Source organism: Aythya marila (genome assembly GCF_965140915.1).
Source record: "Aythya marila genome assembly, chromosome: 6".
Taxonomy (NCBI): Eukaryota; Metazoa; Chordata; class Aves; order Anseriformes; family Anatidae; genus Aythya; species Aythya marila.
In genome coordinates, this window is record NC_139047.1 from 11,742,617 (window position 1) to 11,764,663 (window position 22,047).

Genomic DNA, 22,047 nt, shown 5'->3' on the forward strand with positions numbered 1-22,047 from the left:
GGTGAAGAGATGGTGCTGCTTTAGATTAAAGCAAAAATGAAAAGGGGCTTCAGAGTCTGTGTCCTTCTTTAACAAATCTATATTGTGGCAGTTTTTACTCACTTGAGTTGATGGGATAGAAGAAAAATGCTACACGTACTGTGAGGATAACTGGTTTCTACAGCCATTTTTCTTGTGGCTGAGACCATGATGCTCCAGTCTTAAGAAGTAAACATGACAAGCAGCAAACATACCTTTATAAATAATACTCTTTGCTCAAATATATCCTGCTAAGAAAAAATATATTCTGGACCAAGTAAGATTTCCAGCATGTACAAGTATCACAGGACCAGGGTGACCCTAATAAAAAAGAAGCAGGGAAGTGATTTTTTTTTATTTCTGTATAGTTTTTGAATGAGTAAATTATGTGAATACATGCAACAAAATATATTTTCCTTTATTCTTGTAATTGAAAGCTCACATTTCCTTTTTTGTACAAAAATGGATGCAACTATAACACAGTATGATTATATCTCCTGTAGCAGCTTCTTTCCTAATCCTCTTCCAAATCCCTTGCATACAAAGATAAATTCTGACAATCCTGACATTAGGATTATTCGTGAAGTAAAACATAAGCTGTAATCTTTATGAAGCTGCCTGCCACTCAGAATTATGGCTGAGTATCTGAGCATATCCACATTGCAGGGACCCACTGGGGCTCATCCTGTGCACGATGGACTGCAGATAGCAGCTGCGCAGATGCTTCTTGTAAATTGTCATTCACAATCACTTGATCAAAAAACTGACCAAACTGATCTTCCATTTTCTTAGCAGAATCCTCCATCTCCTGTAAATCTTCTTCCTGTGACATACAATAAATTCATAAAGCTCTAGTATCATATAAACATATTTGCATGGCATCTGCAGAACTTGGGCCACATAAACAAGAGGCTCCAAGCCTCTGAAACGCAGTCAATTGCCATATCTTTCCCAATGAACTATCTTGTGTTTCAGCATGTTCCATTTGCTCCCAAAAGCACCATGTTCTAACATTTCCCCAACTTTCATGTTTCTTCATCATTTTAATTATGATTTATTTTTATCTACAGTTATACACTTTCTCCAATACTTTAAGATCCTAAACTGGATTATTTTCATGGAAACAGTGGTGACAAATGCACTAGACGCATTGTAAATACAAGCTATATATTTCCTACAAGCAGGATTTGTGTTTTATCTAAAGAACTCACTGTGGAATTGGTACCAATACTGTAATACACTACACAGTGTTACTATATATAACACACCAATACATTAAATATTTAAAACATGGAAAAAAATTTGATTAAATCACTGAAATGAAGTACATTCTATCTACACAATTCAATGCAAACAGTAAATGTGTTGAGTCAAGTCTTGTTAAAAGGCAGTTAGTTAAAACAAAAAAATACACCAAATAGCCTCCTTGTTTAAAGGCATTTGATGCAAATGCCTCAATAACCTACATACAAATTACAACCCCTCTACTTCAAAGAAAATTTAGAGAAAAAACAAATAAATGGACAAAAAGAACTTAGATATGACCCTCAATACACTTTTTTTTTTTCTTTTTACAGAAAATTATTACCTAGTAACATAGTAAAATGCATTATGTTCTGAAGTGTAGTAAATTGTGTCTCTTCAATTTCTAAATCTCACCTTGAATTTCATGTTCACATAATAATCTGTAATGATCCTGGCATTTTTACGAGTTTGCCTCATGCAGCTTATGCTGGATGGCTTGATGAATATAATATAGGGCTTCAATTCATGAGTCCGGGCTATCTGGATGCCCTGCAAATTATGAATAAAAAGAAGTTAAAGTATTTCAACTGTATTCATCCCAGCTTTATTCCCATAAAAAGCCAATTGTTTATAATGCACTATTATCTCCAGACCTAGCAGTAATCTTTTCCACGAACACCTACTTTAAAATGACCTCACTAATAATCCCCGGAGCAGACATTATTAAGCAAGTATAGCATACTGGTTGTTTAATTCTGCTTGGTAACCTTATTAGGAGATGCTTTCAATGCCAGTCAGTGTCTGGACATTGTCATTAACAAATCAACAACATTAAAAATGAATGTTTTTTTTTTTTCCCTTTAAAATATCGGGTAGCTACCTTTCAAAAAGTACACCTTTACTCCATCAAAGAAAATATCCTGCTTTTGGTAATCTCTGTGCTGTGTAACATTCCCTGATGCTAGAAAGCATTTTTAAACTACTCTACTGCAAAGCAGTGGAGGGAACTGAAATAAAGAAAAAGATAGAAGAAAATAAAAATCGCAACAATTGCAGCCAACCTGTGGCCAACCTGTCAAAGGTGGCCAACCTGTCAGATTTAAAATACAAGTAGGCAACTCCTACCTCCCAGCAGTTACTAAAGAACAGTTATGTGCCATTGCTCCATATCCTTACTAAATATTGCCCCAAAATCATACCCTAAAAACTGATAGTGGCACATACGTTCAAGCAACAAGATGACTTCTCTCCCTTCTCCTCCCTCTTGTTTATGGGAATTGCAGCAGAAGAAACCTATGGACAGTTTAAGAGTCAAAATGAAGACTGAAGTGAGGCCTCATCTGCTCCTATAGCCATTTGGATTTTGAACACCCCCAAGAGGTAATGTAACTTAACTTTTATTTAGAATAACACAAACTACTGCTAAACTAAGGCTCTGACTAGCTCCGTGTAAGTAGAGGGAAGTTTCTAGGAATGAGTGAGTTGTGGTCATCTCTTTACGTTCAGTTGTAAGTGATGCTCAAACCCAGCAGCCTAAACAGCTCCTAAGCACTAAACATAAAAATAACAGTTAAGTTTAAAGCTGTGTCCAGCAAAATCCTACAAGTCTTATGCCCCTTCTCAAACAGCTAACGTCTGCAAACTGGGGACCTTAGATGAATTGTAGTCTACAGAGCAAGCATTCCCTTGAAGTTCTTGTAGAGCTATTTGGTTACACAGGCCAGCAGCTTACTCACAGCTGTTAAGTTACTTCTAAAGAGAAAGAAATGCATGATAAAATTCCCTATTTTTGCATGATTAAGTTGCTGCTTTTGCTAACGGGTGTTTGGAGATTGCTAATGGAAGGACAAAGCTCTTAACTAACAGGCCTTGGAGAAACAGGAAATACAATGCAAGAGCTTCCACATGAATGAATAAGCCTTGCTGTAAGCAAGTATGAAAACTTTTCTGCATCACTCCAAATGATAATGCAGCTGTTGACTTGGAAACAAATAAACAATAGAATTAGGCAGATCTGTATGTACCTGTCACTGTAGTATTTTTCCCCACCACTAAGATCCATGCAAAGAATGATCTACTATTAATAAGCACCATAAACTAACATGAAATACAAGACAAAGCATCTAACAGTGTTCCAGTAGCTCAAGAGTGTATATAAAATTATTTTTTCCTTCCAGGAGATACCAGTTGTAGATTCCCTGCCCCCTTACAACTCACCTGTGGTTCTAAATCTATTACACAGATCTTCCCTTCATCAAGGACTGTTCGCACTGCATCAACACTTGTACCATACAGGTAGCCTTTGTATTCTCCATATTCCAGCATCCTGCAACAGTGGCAAGGAAGAAGGAAAATGAAAGAGTGCTTGAGTCTCAAGAAGGTTCTATTTAAAGGTTAAAACGTTCAGATCTAATCCACTGATCAAGAATAAATCATGATAAAATGTAAGGAACACTGCTGAACAACCTCTACCCTTTCTCTTGCTTGCTACACTGGGCACAAAATCAGGACTATTACAACTAATCTGAACATCTCAAAGCACGCATTTTTCTACTTATTTTGCTATTATAAATGATGTGTTCAGAGGTTGTGATTCTCGTATAGAAGGTTTTACAATGGGTATAGTACCTGGGTATAATTATAATGGGTATAATAACTTCATAAATGGGAAGATCTCAAAGCACTTTGCACAGCTAAAGCACTGTAGCTTCTGGTGCTAAGTTGGTCTGTTTTAGTATAGAGACCATTGAAGCATACAACAGAGCAGACAGTTCTAAAAGTTTGGCCCTTACAGTTCAGGTGCTTATGTGATGTTGTAACTGCAAAGGTTCTGCAGTGGAAATGTATGTAAGGAACACACCTTTGGTTTTAGAAAGCAGCCCAGTTTTCAGAAGGGCTCGACTCCTAACTTACAAATGACATATGAGCTTGGAAATGGAATCACACTTTAAGAAGGACTCCAAGATTTATTATAGAGGAGCTGATTTGCAACTGCATGAAGAGTTTTTGAGACAACAGGCTCAAGTAATTTGACCCAAATTTGCACCAAAGATACAGCAAGCATACAGAGGAGCCCATACCCAAGCCCTAAGTACAAAACCATCTTTCCTTGGATTTGTTGTAGTTTAAATAACAAGAGTGTAATTTATCTTCGTTACCTGTGGCTGTACACCATGTTTTCAAAAGTTTCTTTTGATACATAGTGATATTCACGACCATTCATTTCATAACTCTTCTGAACACGAGTAGTATCTGGAAGTAGAGATGGGATGGAAATCAATTGCAAGTAAGTTCTTGTAATATTGTAAGTGAAAATGTGACAGCCTTCTTGAAGACACATAATATTTACACAAGTAATAAAATTAGTTTTTTTCATGTTTTAGTCCAGAGTAAAAGCATTGTCTTACTACTGGCTGCCCAGTAGAAAGTGCTTGAATGGGAGGAGAGTGGTTTAATCTGAGTATCAGCGACTCAAACCAAGAACTGCTTTTGAACTGGTATGCACAACTGCTTTTCCTCCTGAGGTAAAGTTAACTCAAGTTCATTCTGAAACATTCTGCAAGCCTTCCCACATTTACAGTTCACTTGTTTTTTAGATCCTAAGCATAATAGAGTTCCTAAATTTTCCACGAGATTCAGATTCATATATTGCATGATTGGTTTTCCAAAGGAAGAACAAAATAACCACAAGTAGAGACTGTTTCTATGATTATATCAGAAATTAAGCTGTGTAAGTCTCATTCAAGACCAGAATACTAATAAGGAAAGCTGCAAAGCCTATTAAGCACCAACTTCAGATGCCTTCATTCTCATATCCAAACACTTGAATACTATGAACTTACATAGTTCACAGCCTAAGAAATATTCTGATTTCTTAATCTAGAAAAGCTAATGTCATGATTAAACAAAACCACACAGTTTTACTGCTATGTAAAGTTCAATGGTTTCAGGAGCTGAAACTTGGAAGTATCTTTGGCTGATTTGCAAAATGAAGAGAAAGTATTTTAAACTACTTAAATCCTTATAAAACCAAGCAACTCTGACTTGCAGTAAAAACCAACCATGCAGCAAAGAGTAACAGCAAGAGATAGCCCTGACATTTCCTAATCACCACTTTTGAAAGGGGGTGGGGGAGAAGAGGAAGAATGCTACATACGAGGTACAGCACTTTGAAACTCTCGTGGGTTACTTGAGATAAGCCTTCGCCGAAGCTCATTCACACCCACTCCTGCAGGACCTGAATAGTTGAAAAAAATACCTAATATTACTGACAGAGGCACCTTTGGCATGCACAACTCTCATTTTCCAACACATTTACCAATTCACTTGTATGGGCAACATGATAAACTCATGTTTTTAGTAAACAATGACCTACTACCAGAATAGAAATCAGATAGCTACTTCTGTTGCTGGATTTCTTCACAAGTAATCACTCCACAGTTTAATCCTGTGGATTTCAAGTTCCTGAAAAATGTACCAGAAGCGACTGAACCATCTTGATGGATCATGGCACAAATTACTTCCCAGCAATACAGTCACTCCCATGAGGCAACTCAGCAATACCATTTTAAAGTAAAATATTATCAAAACTTCTGGACTTAAAGGACAAGCAACTTTACTAAATCTGCTTCATTAGGAACGCAGAACAATGCAGAAAAACAGATTCCTTTCAGTCACTAAGATTAAAGACTACTTAAGAGACTGCAGCCTGTTTAATATAACGTTTACTATAGCAAACATTATTAAAGGCATTGTTTTCTAGCTTTCCCTTTCACCCACGACTGAGATTTTTCCAGTCAAGACTTTTCAAACATTCTTCTTTGTACTGCCATATCCATGTATTTTTAATTCTGGTTGTGGAAATGCCTCCATGTTTTCCTAGTGAATTACACGTTTTCTCATTGCTTTTTTGTATCAGTACCAACTGAATAATAAGACTAAATCACTTCTCTGATAAAATGCATTTTTAACAAAAATGCATGACTGCATGACTACTACTGAATACTTCTATTTAAAAAAAAAAAAAGAAAAAACATTCACTGTCTCAAGGAAACATGATGCATACGTTAGACTTTAAAATCAACAGTGAGGTCAAGTTTCAAACAATCATTTTGAAATGTTGCTTTCAGAGCTACCTACACAGTAGCCACTACCTGTTGCAATCAGGAGCAGGAAATCTCAATGGATTCTGACCAGGACAGTTTCCTCGCCTCCATTACAGGCTGTGAAATTAGCATCAGAAAGTAATTACAGCTTACCCACTAGTACAATTAGCCTGTTCCGGTCTGCTGGATGCCGCTGGTACCTAACCACCTCCTCATAAGGAGCTGCAAGAGCGCTGTAACAGCTGCTGGGGCACCGAGCATAGCACGACTGCTGGTTGTTCCAGGATTTCCTGCGACACAGGCGCATACTTCTGCGGAATCCAGCTGTAAGGAACAAAGATATCAGCACCCAAAACCACAACTGAAATGCAAGCAGCTAGTTCTGTAACCTAGAATGTCTTCTTCTAAGCTAAACATATGATGCATTTTTGAGGTGTTTTCTTAAACATTCGTTTGACTGCTGTGCTTAGTGTATCAACTTGATACACTGAGCATACTCTGAGCATTAGAAGACAGCTAGAAATGAGGTCAAGTCTCATTGAAAGCTACCCGAAAATTAGCCCAGAATTAAAGACCCCAAAAAGACACCCAAAACAAGCCCAATGAGAAGTTTATAGCCATATAAAGCATCGCTAGGAACAGACTAATTGTGCATTTTTTTTTGGTGGCGGTGTTTGGTTTTTATTTGAAGGTGTAGCTGTAACACTCTGCTAAAAAGATCTGGAATATTTGTTCTAGCCTACAGAATGAATCTCAGTATTTTACAGATTACTATGGTTTAGTAACAAGGACAAGTTTGTTGCTTCATCTTACCATCCAATTCTGAAAGCCTCACTTTTAGGTCTACTTTTCTAATGAAAGCACTCAATTATTCTTGATTTATGACAGACAACAGAACATTATGCTCTAATATAGAGAATCTTGAAATAAGCCAAGTCTAGCAGCCAGTCAAATAAAATGGTGATGGCCAGGTCTCAGTAGAAATCTAATGTGGAGAAGCTCAAATGGAGAAAACAAGTACTAGTATAAGGGAAATGACTTCCTGAGGTCTGGAAAACAGAGCAAGTAGAATTCAATTCAGTAAGTCTTTAGGTGAAGTGAAGAAACTTGAAGAAATTTGACTGAAGCTTCACACAGACATTTAATCTAAATCAAGCCCCAAACACCTTACTTATCTTCAGTCACTGCATACCAATAAAGACTCGTTGACCAAATTCACCAAATTCTTCCTCTTCTACAATAAGAAAAAATTCTCATGAAAGAAAAAGAAGACTGAAAGTTTAAGAGCTAAATGGCTAGCAATTATTTCTGATCCCACATGAAAAGTGTTGCAATAAACAAACTAGTACTATGATTAATCTGATTTTAAAAGCATAATACTCCATAATATGAAATATTCAAATGTGACCAATATTTCTATAAGAGAGAAAGTTAGCTTACAAATTCATATTGTTTCTAAGTTAGATGTGGAACTTGATGTTTTATTTTGTTCTAAGATATTTAGATACCAGACAATGTTTCTAAATACTTCAAGTACAACAAGAACTCTGCGTAATTTAAGCTTCACAGATTAAACCTAGCTTAGAAGAATTCTTTAGTTATAATGTTAAAATAACCAATAATTTAACAGCTTAAAACAAGAAATAAAAAATAAATACACAAGTCAATTTCTCTGCCCAATAGCATATTTGGAAAATGCAATACACATCTGCTTAGATCATTCAGGTAGAATGAAAACTATTTTTTTAATCATCTTTATCTGTACCTCAATATCACAGAAAAATCTGTTTCCTCCAATTTCTTTTGCCCCCATTCTCACGATGTTTCTTGTAATAATGTAAGCAATTTGGTGAGTCTTTTTTGGTGAGATTTATCTCTACATGCACTTTAAAGTGAAATTTCTTCTACAAAGCTCAAAAATATGAATTTCCCAGTAGATCAATGCTCTAACAGTTTAAAAGCAATTTTATTAATGTGATTTGAAGGCACTTAAAAATGGTGATGGTGTTCACATTTCTCTTCAAAAAGGACTCTTAATTTTCCCTAATTGTGCATTCAGTTATCCAAGCTGTGTATTGCCTTTATTTAGGCCTTGCTAAATCAAGAATGAGATACAGAAGACATAAGCATAGGCCTTTTTTTTTTTTTTTATCTTCATTTATTTTGAGCTATTATTCACATCTTTTTTTAAGGACTTCTACTTTATCTACCCTCTGTTCTATGGTATGGAGTGCAGCATGGAGTCCTACAGTGAACAAGCAAATCAGGTATCAGCTATCCTAAGTGGAGTGTAGTTCCTGGTAATGCAATAAGCTCTGTTAAATTCTAAAAGCCTACTCCTTACAGGAAATAGGGAGGAAAGAAAAGTTAGTGTTACCTTCTTTAAGCTCCTCTGAGCGTTCAAACAAAAGACAGATATAGAACAATTAGTAAAGACTGTTTCCTCAAAATTAAGATGAAAGAAACTAACCAGCATGACCCAAAGCTTTTGGAACTTTGGAGAAAGGGTATTGCAGACTTTAAATCCAAAAAGCACCCAATGAAGCATGAATATTCGGTTCCCAAAAGACATTCAGCTACAGCACCTACTTCAGTAATCGTACTTGCAAAATATCTCACAAAGGTGTCCAGCTACTTGTTAAAGTAAAATGAAGGATAGAAAATACTTGATTTTATTCCTCTGTCTACACACAGCAGAGAGCTGACTCAGCAGTGAGTACTGAATAGGATTTGCAAGTGTAATCCCCAAATGCAATTATCACTAATGTCCTAGTCGGAAAAAAAAAAGGTCTTGTAGACCTGCTGGTTCTGTGTTAAAAGCTTTGGGCACTGCTTAAGAGGTGGAAGAAAGCCATCTGTGATAGGAGAAAATCCTACTGGCAAGTCAAATGGAGATTAGTAGCAAGAAAAGTAAGGTGGAATCACATTTTGTCCACAAGATTGCCAAATATCTCAAACAAGAAGTTTAGCAGTAGCAGATTTATTTTAGTGGAAAACTGATTTATTTCAGAACATTTAAGTTTTGCAAAAATCTGAATATGCAGTATGTAGCTTTTCCCTACAAGGACCAGCTTCATTAAAAAACACCACAGATTGACTGTCTTATCTTATGCATAAAGCATTAATTTCATAAAAGCATTTTGTTGATTGTGTGCATGTTTGGTATGCAAGAAACAATTCAGAACAGCTTTCTTCTCTACCACATCAACAGCTCCTACAGACACCGTGGAGTCAGGCCTTCTGTCACACTCAGTAAATCCCATTATCCTTTCTGACATCAATGCAGCCCCTGCTGTCACAGCTTGCACAGGTATAACTAATTAAGATTTGATATATGTATCTGTTACTGATGCATAAGAAACACAATTGCATTGCCTCTGTAGAATAACAATAAAAACTTTACTGCTAAGGTAATCTGAGAGGAAGAAAAGACTTAAGCCAACAGGATTTTACAGAATGGCCTTTCAAGCCAAAATGGCTTTTAGAACTAGAATAGTATTCTTGTTTTTGCCATCTGTTTTTTGTTGTTGCTGTTAATTTTAATCCACTTGCATTTCTGTGGACACACTTCTCACAGCAAAACAATAGCCAGGAATTTTGTTAGGTCAGAGGAACTTACCAGACTCAAATGTTTCTTCATCTTTTTAGAAATCCAGAGAGCAAAGATATTAAAAAATAATTAAATAAGTATTTTCCTCCTATAGATCTTCATAATCAGAAATTAATTTTTCAGGCTCCTATCAGTCTGTCTCAAACACAGTTTTCCTCACTTCCTTCTACACTGAGGTGGCTAAAGTGCAGCTTGCCATTCCTGAATTAACTGTCTGGTCTCTCTCCAGTCTGTCTTCTGGAAATCTGTTTAGAAACTGAAAACATTTGTTCTCCAATAGCATAACACACAGTAAGTGGATGGGTGTAGGAATCGGAGGACTCTTCATACAGAGTCTGCATTGTGTTGGTTTTTTTTGTGCGTGTGACTGCAAATCCACGGTACCTACTTCCACGTGAGGCAGGCATTTTCATATCCCCTGCACAACACCAAAGGGGACTCAGGCTCATCTGAGCCTACAGTTAACGATGTGACAGTGACCGCATCCTTACCCTCCAGTTAAGGATGTGAGGGAACTGAGGCCACCATGTTCAAGACACGCTATATGAGCTGTGCCACTTTATGTAAATAGTACTTGCTCCCTAAATAACTATTCTTGCTCGGTTCCTAAAACTGTATTTACCTCAGATCACACACTGTACAATCAATTGTGTGGGTACTCAAAGATTACAATAATATCTAGAACAGACAAAAATTATGTTAACATTACACAGCCCAAACCTGAATCAAACAAGCTGGACCTCAAATATGTTTTTTTGAGTGGTCCCTCATTTCAGCACAACACCTCACTGTAAACAATCATTCACAGTATGCCAGAAGTGCAGAAAGCCCATTTTAATACACTATCATGTTTCCGAAGTAAAAAATAAAATAAATTCTACAACTAAGTTCACTTTAAGAATGATTCTCTTTACCTGGGAAACAAAACCACACTTTGACTAGCTACTACTTTGAAGTAAACAGAATCATCTCAAGTGAATTCAGTTACCTGTTTCCACACACTTCTCATCAATCTGCATGTCATCTTCTGCAGATCAACACAAGAAGAAAAAAAAGTTATGCGAATCAGAAAAAAATGTGGAGGCAACAAAATTCTTACAGATCTTACAAGACTGAACTCAGACATCAGGAAGATACGAAGCTCAGATCAGTTTTAGACATCTTGATGGACTTCAAGCACTGCAAATCCAACATCATCACCTTTAGCGAGCAAAAGACTGCTCTTAAACCAGTGCTTTGAAGCATTTATGACCAAGAAGTGAACGTTTAATTTGAATTGTTTTTGCAGTAGTAAGATGTTTAACATGTCTGTTGCTCTCTTCACCCTACAGAAATCTATTTATTAAATATTACCATGACAGAACAATTTCCACTCGCTCTATTCTCTTATAGCCTGTGTGCACACTTTTCTAGTACGTTTTGCTCAAGAAAATGGTTTTGTTTGGTTGATCTTTAGTTATTTTCACATGGAAAAAGAAAGAAAATATCGATTCAGCTCCCTCTCCATGCCCAGACTGCATCAATTCATGTCCCTGAAATCTCATGTCAGGGTTTGGGCAATGGGCTCACAATACTGTACTGTTTGGGTGTTCTTTTCTTGTATGCCCCTGCAGACAGACCCAGCAGCAGCTATTTTCCAGTTGCAGGGCATCTGTCAACCATATTCCTCCAGTCCCAATAAACTACTGCCTCCATCCTAAGCATTTGCCCAAAGGTATCCTTTAAAGAAATACTCTCTTGGAGTTGCTCAGGTGAGCTGCTGAAGATGGGTGAGAGTGGGGAAAGCAGTTCTTCTTTCCTTAAAGCACCCCATCCAAAATCTCAGTTACCTACCAGACAATGCATAGCTTAATTTTCCACCATTAGAAAATGTAGGCTTCTTCTATTTCGAGCAAACAAGTCTTACACACAAAACAGGAACTAAGCGAATGCATGCAAAAGAAACTCAAACTGCCTTGCTTCTGACAACTTTTTAAAAAGCTAAGAAAGAAATAGCTATGTTGATTCTAAGTACGGACATGCAGTGTAGCCCAGGCACCATCTCATACCTTCTTCCACAGTGCTTACTGTCCAGTGTATTATATCCATTGAAGCAGTTAAAATGCAATAAAATTATTGTGAAAGAGAGCTCTAACAAAGCAATCAGTGTTATAAGAATCCTACACAATGAAAAACACTTAATCTGAGAGTTATCACAACAGGAAAAAATATAATTCTATGCAAGTATAAAGAACTAGTAGAAAAAGTGGTGAGAAAAAACAGGATGAACATTCTTTGTTGGGGAGTAAGTCAGCATTTACAGAAAGTTAAATTATAATTGGCAGAGGAAAATGTTTCTGGATTATCACCACAAGTAAACCCACAGGTAGTATAGCTTATCTTACACTGAGGAAAAAAAAAGTTCTATCTTTCAAATCTGTTATGTCGAAGAAATATTTTAAACATGCTGCAAAGCATTTTCCAGTGCAAAACTGTTATATGCGTCTCTGGAAAGTCACTAGGCTAGTACCTTTGTCACTTCAGACTTCCTCACACACAATTCTGTGTGCACAGAGAGCTCTAGCTCTTACATATTTCAGAAGAAACTTAACTCTTTGCTTCTCTCAGACACATCCCAAGTACACTGGAGATAACCACCAGCATCAGTCCTCCATGTGATCTATCATTTAGTAGGTATTTTCAAGGGAATACTTTAAACACCCTTCTGAAGTGGCTCCAGAAACAACGTCTTTTAATTAAACCAAATTTGCATGAGCTTATATTTCAGTATTCTGGGAAGCATAAACAAGACTTCTTCCTACTCTACCATTCCAATACATTTTTACTCACACATTGATGATTTGAGACAGAGGTGGGGCTGGAAAGGCTGAGACCACCAGAATTCTCGCTGCTTCCTGTGAAGAAATAAATTTAGCACAGTTAAAAAAAAAAAAAAAAAAGGAAATAATCTGTCCATAATGGCATTATGCTCCAATCAGATTCACTGACTACGTATAATATCAATCAGTACAGAGCTAGTAGAAGACACCAAGAACAGAAATATTAACAGTGTTTTAGCCCATTGCACAGTGCTCAAAAATAGCAGACACACTACCATAACCATCTAAAGGCAATTTCCAAATCAGCAGCCCCAAAGTATTTTCAATTAACATGTAAGGACAGGCACATTAGCCATACTGTTCTACAGCCTTGTAGAAATCAGAAAAGAGCCTTCTGCTTCCAGTCTCAGTCACAGCCCGGTGTGATTTCAACTTCCATTATAAAAACTGCAGACATTTATATGTAGCATAAATCAAAGTTTATCAAATGGCCCTGCTTGAACAAGAGGGTTGGACAATATGACCTCCGGAGGTCCCTTCCAACCTTAATTATTCTGTGATTCTGTGATCAGAAGGCCTTGCATGGCCTTGTATTTTCCGGAGGGTAATGTAGATGGGACATGGTAAGAGAATCAAACAAGTGTGCCACAGCAGTTTAACTTCTGTTTACAGTGGATGGTTTCAGAAACAAACAATAGGATTATTTATGCAAAAAACAGGCAAGGAATCATTGTTTCTCCTCAAGCATTCCCTCACCCCTCTCCAACCTCCTTTTCATCTAGTCATGAGTTTCGACCAACGCTGAAGAAGTTACTCATGCCTCAATTTTTTCATTTTATTTTTTTAATTTTAAAGATAAAACAATGCTCCTATACCATGTTTTTTAATATCCCACACTACTCCCCACAGCTTTTTTATTTTAAATCATTAATGATGGTCCTAAACAGTCAGGGCCCTTAATTTCCATTCAACTTTCAGATGCTATGCTCCATTAGACAGCTTTGCAACTAACAAAAAGACTATGCAACTGCTGTGGACTTCTTAGACTTGGATTTCAGATGGAACAGGTATTTTCAAAAGCATGTTCTCACACAGGTACTCTTAAGGAAGGAGCAAGAGACCAGTAAAAAGACAGATGTTTGCCATACCACCAAATCCTACTGCTATGACTGGTAAAAGTTTTAGTAGCAAAAGCTGAATAACTGGATTATTTTTGGACTGGAAACCAGAAAGATTAAGGCTTCTTTACCTTTTAAGAAGATGATTTGAAGGTATAAGTCCAGCACAGGCACTGAGATCTGAAACTTTCCTGGCCTGCCACCAGAGAGCATCATTCTGGTCCACAATCTGAAGTATTTCACCCTTCTTAAAAGGCAAACCTGCATCAGCACACGGTATGGCAGGATCTTGCAATGGACAGTAATCTGCCATTGCTCGCACATATAGCTGGCAAACAAACAAAAAAACACAACAAGATACAACCTGAGCTTTATAATCACAAAGCCAGGTATGACTGCTACTTAAGTCAATTAATGACGAAGACATGTTCAAAAAAAAAAAAAGATCAAGCACTAATTCCTATCTACAGAACATTGGGGGAAAGGAGGGCTAACAAAGAAGCATTGTAAATCATGAAAATTCACCTCTACCCTCTAGATGGCTCCAAAAATGTCTTTACCTTTAACACAATTGTATTTCAGCTTACTATATTAACTGCTTCAGGAGCAGCATATTGACATCAGATGAGAGGCAGCCACTAAGGCAAGTAACTCTAAGGACTGTGGCAAACTTGTAAGGAATATCGTGTCTTCACATACCAGGGCATCACATCCCTATGCAGATCCTATTGTTGCAACTGCTTACATTAACGGCCTGAAAAAAAGTTCATCTTACTGTTGTTTGGTTGCTGACAGGACGATCAGAAACTGGAATCAACTTGAACATAATTGTTCCCTGAGACAAGGCCTAAATGATTAAAGAAAGGTATAAAATATAGTATGACTGGTATTCAACATAACCAATTTTCATCAGCACAAACTTAACACTGCATGGCTTTGAGGTTACTATATAACAACATCTATATTGCAGCTGGAATCAGGCAGACTGAGTTAATATGACACCACAATTTTTATTTATATATTTTTTTAAGTAGAATCGAGAAGGAAACTTAAAAATATTTTTTTAATAAATATTTTTTTTAATAATTTTTTTTTATTACATCTGTTGTTTCTTTCTATGTTGTTTCATACATGTGGTGTTTTTTTCATACATGTGTTGTTTCTTTCAGCCTGAATTTGCACACATTCTGATTTCATGAGCAGCTGTGAATTTCATCCACAGCAAGGAACCGATCTGAATTTTCTGTTATAAATTTTACAGTAGGCAAGGGAGGTGGAGGGCACAGACAGGTAGGGAAGAAGAACAGCATATGGTTACTCCCCAAGCAGAAAAAATTCAAAATAGATTCAATACCAGAATATTAATAACTTGCTCAGGCTCAAGTCCTTCAACAGGAACTCCATTTACTTCCACTAGTTTGTCTCCAGCATACAACAACCCTACAGGGAAAAAAGGATGAAAGCAGCATCAGAAACATGTTAATATAGCTTTATTTCCTAAAATAATTTCTGAGCATCTTCCATCTAAACCCATTACACTAATAAATCATGAGACTTGGAAACAGACCTTCGGAAACTCCTTATCACTTGGGTGCAGAGGGGGGCCTTGGGACCCCTTTAAATCTTTTATAAAGTCTTCACAACATTGTTTACTTTTACTGAATAATTAATGTCAATTGTAACAACTCAAATATTTACCCAGTTAGAAACACACTCAACTATTGCCTACCATTTCCGTGCAGAGAAGAAAACAGAAGCCAGACAATACCAACAGAAATATTATGATTGTAATTCAGTTTTGTTTCCGACATTTTACATTTTAGTTCCATTTCCAAAGGAACATGGAAAACATGCAATTCTAGGATGACTAAGTAGTAATGTTTCCAAGGAAATGTCATTAAGTTTGCTTAGCAACTAATGCTACCAAAATGTTTAGCTGACTAGTGTAAAGAAGTATTACTACATATTCCTCAGAGCCCTTTATCTTATGGAAGGATATATCTGTAGTCTGTGATTTTATTTCTCCATTAGGGAACGAGCTGCCAGTATTCATATTACATCACAGTTCTGGTTATTAACAATCAATTTCATGACAGATTTATGTATTCTTTCTGCCATCATCTGGAGAATGAAAAGCTGTATTTGTACCTCAACTCTCAAAATGTATCATGTTCATATGAAAATGAAATCAGAATCAAACTCACTGCAACATATCACTGTTTACAGTGCTGTCCAGTGTACACAAGATAAATTGTAGAAGCAAAGCTATTTATTTCAAAAAATCTTATTTCAAGTTTCATTTTGTATTATCTTACTTCAAATTATACATACCACTTCTGTCTGCTAGCCCACCATTGATCACACGGGCAACTGTTATGTCACCTGTTATCTCATGGCGCTTAATGGTGGCACCCTGGCAAACAAAGAAAAAAACACTGTTTGATCACTGAAGAATCTGCAAGTTTCCTTTCAAATCACAAGCCTTATCTCCTTTGCAATGACAAAAAGGCATTGAAAGATGCACCTTTTAAACACAACACACAGATCTAGCAAGAACGTATCAGTAGTAGTACTACTGCATTGTACTAAGTCCTTCAACATCCTCTGGTTCCATCATGCTAAAATAACCTCGATGACCTACTCTGAGACATCTTTATCTCAAACATTATACCTCTCCTTTCCCAAAGCAGATTAGTCAAACTATACAATGTTTTCAGCCTATAAGCACAAATGAACCTTTCTGAGTTCTTCCTCCTTTCCTTTTTTTTCCTTCTTTCCTATTTTGACCAAAGGAATAGCTCTTGGTCCTATTTACATTTTGAATTTTCCAAGATAAAAACATCTGCCAAATGTTCAGACCCTGACTGGACAAGGCTCTGAGAACAACAAGCTCTACTTGTGCCTGCATTAATCAGGAAGAGTTAGATGGTCTCCTAATGCACTTTCCAACCTCAACAATTCTTGTGATTCTCTGATTCTGTACCAACTAGACAAGTATGCACACAATCTCTGTGACATTCCTAGGGAAAAAGAAAACAACACAACAATATGCATGTGATGTATTATGCAATACTTGAGTAAGATAAAGTAATTTGACAGACATCAGAAAACTGCCTACCAGAGGTTGGTTGTTTTTCACTAAGCAGACAATCCTCATGGCTTCCTCATTTTCAGGTATGTTGTCTGGCAGTGGTGGAAGCGTTGGTTCAAAATCTTTCTGGGCCACAGTATCATGAGCAGATAGCATGGCCTGTTACAAAAAAAAAAAACACATCAGCAAAGATCAGACAACAGAATAGATTTTTATCTGTGATAGGTCAGGAAACAGAAATCAGAGACTAAGTTCTCAAGTAGACATAAGTCCCTCTCGCACCTTGACAACTTCTTCTTTCCACTTGGAAATTTAAACTGTGAAAGAAAGTTTTAAGAACAGTTCCTCTCTTTACTTCCCCTAGAAAACTTACAAAAGATGAAACATTTCTATTTGGAGCTCTAGGGTAAGAACACAAGTTACATGCCACAAACTTTGCTTTTATAGGTCTGTATCAACTGCTCAGAATTTAACTTCGTAAGAAACATCTCTCTCAAATGTAGTCCCTAATAAAATGCAGCACACTGCAGCTGGTGCTTCAGATACAGTCCTCATCTTTATTCTCAACTAGGTTAGCTCATGACTAGGAAACTAAGCCTCTTCTGGGTCCTTTGCCAGTCTCCATGAGCAGCTGTCCATCTGTTTCCATTCCCATTCCAGATACCTCTATGAGACAACTCTTTCTTAAGCAGCACTTGCCCTTAAGTGTGGAGCTCGCAGTAGTCGTCTTAGCTCTTTGATCTCTCCAGACTGAGGGGCTTCACGCAGCAACTCTACCACCTGATAACATAAGAGAATAAGCACAGAGACTGGTTATGGAGGACAATAAAGTATTTTAAGATCTGCATATTATATGACTAAAGAGCAGATACATACAATGCTCTAGAATCAGACCATATTACCATAGTTGCACATTACTCAGGTAGGCATAGTTTAGTTCAGGCACAGTGCCATGTGCTCTAAATTAGCTTTTTATATGTTTTAACTGATATCATCATTAGTGTCAGTTTCTCCACTTGGTCATTAACTCTCAGTAATTCAGAAATTTAGTAGTTAATTATTAATTAGAAAAAATACAAAAATACACTTGTCAGGGCTCATGCAGTCTAGCAATGACAGCTGTATTTATTTCTTATCCCGCTCAACACAAGGACAGTTACCAACTGTTGAACATATGAAGAGAGAATCTTTCCCGTTTATATAGTGTACTCACACCTGAGATAAAATAAATATTAAACATGGTTATTTGCAGCTAAGTAAAACAATACACTGTGTACATAGTCTTACCTCACGATTCAGCGCACGCGCCTGCAGTGTGACAGGCATGGGCCTTTTTCCAAGGTAGTTTTGGAGGCATTCGTAAATCTGTTGCATGCCGTGATAGACAAGACAATGCAATGATGACATGATCTGTTCTCTTGACTATATAGGTATCTACACAACATGCAAAGGACAATACTGCATTTCCAGGAGTTTCTCAACACAACTAGAGCCACAGAGCTTGTGATCTCTATCTTTAATGTCTAAGGGATCTGGAATTGATTCTGTAATTAATGGTCTTTCCATATTATAATCCAGCTAGCCAGTTATGCTGCAGTTTTTAATTTTCCAATGAGAAAATCTGATTACACAGGACAGTGGCATGACAGCATCAATTCTTTGAGTTGTGGCTTACTTTCTTTCCCAAGTTGTGGGGCCTGATGAACAAAGTAAAATTTAACTTAAAATAAATTGCAGTATTTAGAACTGCCATACAAGCATTATTATCCATTGCATTTTTTTTCTTCTTTAATATGTAAGGATTTTTAAAAGCCTTGTTAGAACAGAATTTGTATAGAATTTGTCTTATAAAGAGATACTGCTGTTTCAGACAGAAACACCCTCCAAAATTCTGCTCTGTAACAATGTGCAATGTTCAGCTGAACACGAGATCAGCGTGGCCAAAACCAAATTGTATGATTTCAAACGTCCATGCCAAGAAATGGGATACAAAGCCAGAGATTTAAGAGCACAAAAAGACAGCTGAACAGTGCTGTGCTCAGCCTGTGTTTCCACACCCACAGCCTTGGTACAGACGTGTCAAGTAATGACTTTAGTGTCTAGGACACTATAAAAGAGAAAACTTTTTTTTATCCTTAAAGCAAAAGTGGTTTTGTTCACCTTGACTGCTGCTGTTAGTCCCAAGATTAGGATTGGTAGCAGTTAGTGTAATTAAATTTTTATTGTTCAGACATGGCAAAATAAGATAGCTGTTCCCTAGATACCACTTTCCAAGAAACCTTCACCTTCATAGCTGAATATTATTTTACCTTTAGAAGTGCTTGCAGCCAGTGAGATCTGAGCAGGTCATATAACATGCCAACACCATTGACATCTCTTTTACAGAGCAAATTCAGTTCTTGTAGCACTAGGGTCAGAATATGAGACAAACCTGAGTCCAAGAAACAGAAAATTGCAACACATTTCAGTACAAATAGATCAAGCAAAGCCAACCAGTGACCCAGACCTCCGAAAAGCAACTTGCCTCAGTTTATACTTCCAAGAAATATATACTGATTTTCTGTTTGCTCTACTTGTTCCTTGCAATCAACTCTGTTGCATAAGAGATTTTTTTTTATTACGTTATTCATTAGGGTTAGGTCAATACCAACAATTTTAAAGTTACCTGTGAGAAAAAACACATGGGGAATCCCATACATATCGGAAGTCTGAGTTCAAACTCAGATCTCCTACTGAGAAGAGGCAGGCATAAAAAATTGCCTTGTTCATTTTATAGGCTTTTCTTTTAGATGACCCACTGTTCAAGCCAGGGACCACATCTTTCTGCATGTTTGAGAAGTACAGACATTCTAGAGGACATCACTAATAAAATGTGTCATCCCATTAAATATATACTGCTGTCAGACACTCAGAACACTTCCCAGGAAATGGGAAGAGCTGTTCTTACTGTTCAAAAGTAGTATTTGGTCTGTTAGGAACAGTATTCTGGTACAGTGGGGAGGGTGGGAAGACAACGTTCTTCTAAAATCTCAAGGAACTGAAGGTAAGAGGTGACAAATAGATCAGATTTTATACAAAATCAGGTCTAGATACAGAACAGATTTTAGCGAGTGCATGGAATTTACTTTAACCTCAGCAATAAGATTAACTAGAAGCTTTACTTTTTTTTTTTTAATAAAAAAGTAACACAGTATTGCTTGTTAAAACATGCTATAATACAGGAAAGACGTTGAAATAGAGGCTACTAGCATCTTGGTTTTAATTAATCAAAATAAAAATATTTCTTAAAACTACAGCTCATCCAACAGACTTACAATAACCAAGTACTCTCTGATGCACATAGCATAATCAGCTGCCATTATCCAGTCACCACAGCAAACCTGAACATAGAAACCAGCTCTTTTCTACTTATTTCTCTCCTGAGAACAATTTTTACAGCCACTGACAGTTGTTTCCTTTATCAACTCTAGACTGTGTGATGCTACCAACACTTGCGTTGGATCTGTCTTCAAATTTAGCTCCATTATGCAAGAATGTATACAGGTACTTCTCCTTGCTAAGTTTCTGCAGATAGGACTTCTACCTCTATCATTAGGCAGAACTGTTGATTAATCCAAACTCTGAAGCCTGGGAAAGTACCTCATTATCAATTATCTGTTTCTGGAAAGCAGACATCTAAACACTTAAATAATGATTAACATCCATGAACTCTGTGAACCCTGACTGTTAGCTCCATAGGCAAATATCTCCCACAACACAGTTAACTTTAAAAAGATTCCTTTGTATAGGTATTTCCTAATGCCTAGTAGAATGGTAGTTTTGGTTGAAATACTTTAAGACCTTTTTCCTTATTACTGGTTACCTCTATTTGACAACTTGCACCACCTAAACATCTCCAAGAATGCTATCCCTATACAAAGTGGTCAAATAGACCAGTGCATTCAATACAGAAGCACAAATCTTTGAAATACAGAGAATCATTTCCTTCAGCAAAAAAAAACCCTTGCAGTTATTAGTAACTCTTGATACAGCTGTGGAGACCCTAGACTTAATAAGCCAGAAACAAATGCCAGGTATTCTTTTCTGACACTAATAAATTAACTGCCTACCACCATTACAGATTAAGAATCATTCCCACTATTAGGTAATAAAATTTCTAGGTATGTTCATCTCTCTCATGACTCACATGAGAGTCACATGTACACAGAATAAAACTTTTAGCCAGTTTTCCTTCTCCTGGAAAAAGAGATGCAAGAGTTGTACGTACCATTATTTTGACTGCAGACTTCCGGCACCTCCATCTTCTTCATTCCAGAAGATTCCATCCACTTGTTTAGAGTGCAGCATTCACACCAAGTAGGTTTCACAAAGATAGATGCTGAACTATGGAAAAGAGTATGTTCACATCAGAAAACCATCAGGTATTTTAAGTTGATAAGGAAGTAGAAGAGTGGGGACAACCATTCTTATTTCAAGGGCACAATTGATTGCAAGCACAAACTACAGGCATGTGCCCCAAGTGTTAATTCAGTTACCCACTAGCAACCAAAACAAGACAACTGCAAACTTACCGTTTTACTTCTTGGAATTGCCATTATTATAGACTACTTAATGCAGCAAGCTAAACTGTTCTGTGTATCTTTTGTCCCCCAGCTTTAAGTGCACTACCATGGAAAGTTATCTTTTTTTCCCTATACACAATACAAAATGCTTTACACAGCTTTGAAAAGAATCATATTCAAAGCAAAATTAACTATAATTATTCTAATTGATACAATATTAAAATGTAAGGATTCTGTGAGTTTCTATGGAATTTTCATTGAGCAAAGGTACAGTTTTGTAAAGAAGGGAACCCTGTTTCAGTAACTTAAAATTTAAGGTCTTTGGAAGTATTTGTTTCACAAAGATTTCATATTTTCCTTTTTATTACCTCAAAGTGAATTGAAAAATAAACAAAAACCCAAAACCGAAAATCCACACCTTACCTCAATTGTATCATCATCTGCCTTGGGCATTTATAGCTGCCTGCTACTTTCAGAGA

At 36.8% G+C, this 22,047-nt stretch overlaps 1 protein-coding gene across 7 annotated transcripts; it reads right to left on the reverse strand.

Annotated features, from left to right (window-relative positions):
- Positions 1-440: 440 nt before the first annotated feature.
- Positions 441-21,490, reverse strand: MPP4 (MAGUK p55 scaffold protein 4). 7 transcript variants are annotated; one of them, XM_082763248.1, is made up of 17 exons: positions 21,274-21,490; positions 19,316-19,413; positions 18,294-18,371; positions 17,706-17,786; positions 17,034-17,165; positions 16,247-16,328; positions 15,270-15,355; positions 14,691-14,762; positions 14,047-14,243; positions 12,808-12,872; positions 6,522-6,692; positions 5,420-5,500; positions 4,422-4,515; positions 3,481-3,589; positions 2,488-2,556; positions 1,678-1,812; positions 441-841 (listed from the first exon to the last, which is right to left on the reverse strand). In XM_082763248.1, exons 1-17 carry the CDS (start codon positions 21,329-21,331, stop codon positions 650-652), a joined length of 1,800 nt encoding a protein of 599 aa, XP_082619374.1. In that variant the 5' UTR covers positions 21,332-21,490; the 3' UTR covers positions 441-649. The 7 variants fall into 7 exon arrangements, 6 of the variants coding, with proteins under 6 accessions (XP_082619374.1, XP_082619373.1, XP_082619378.1 ...); XM_082763247.1 differs by having other exon boundaries at positions 19,316-19,437; XM_082763252.1 differs by lacking the exon at positions 18,294-18,371.
- Positions 21,491-22,047: the final 557 nt, after the last annotated feature.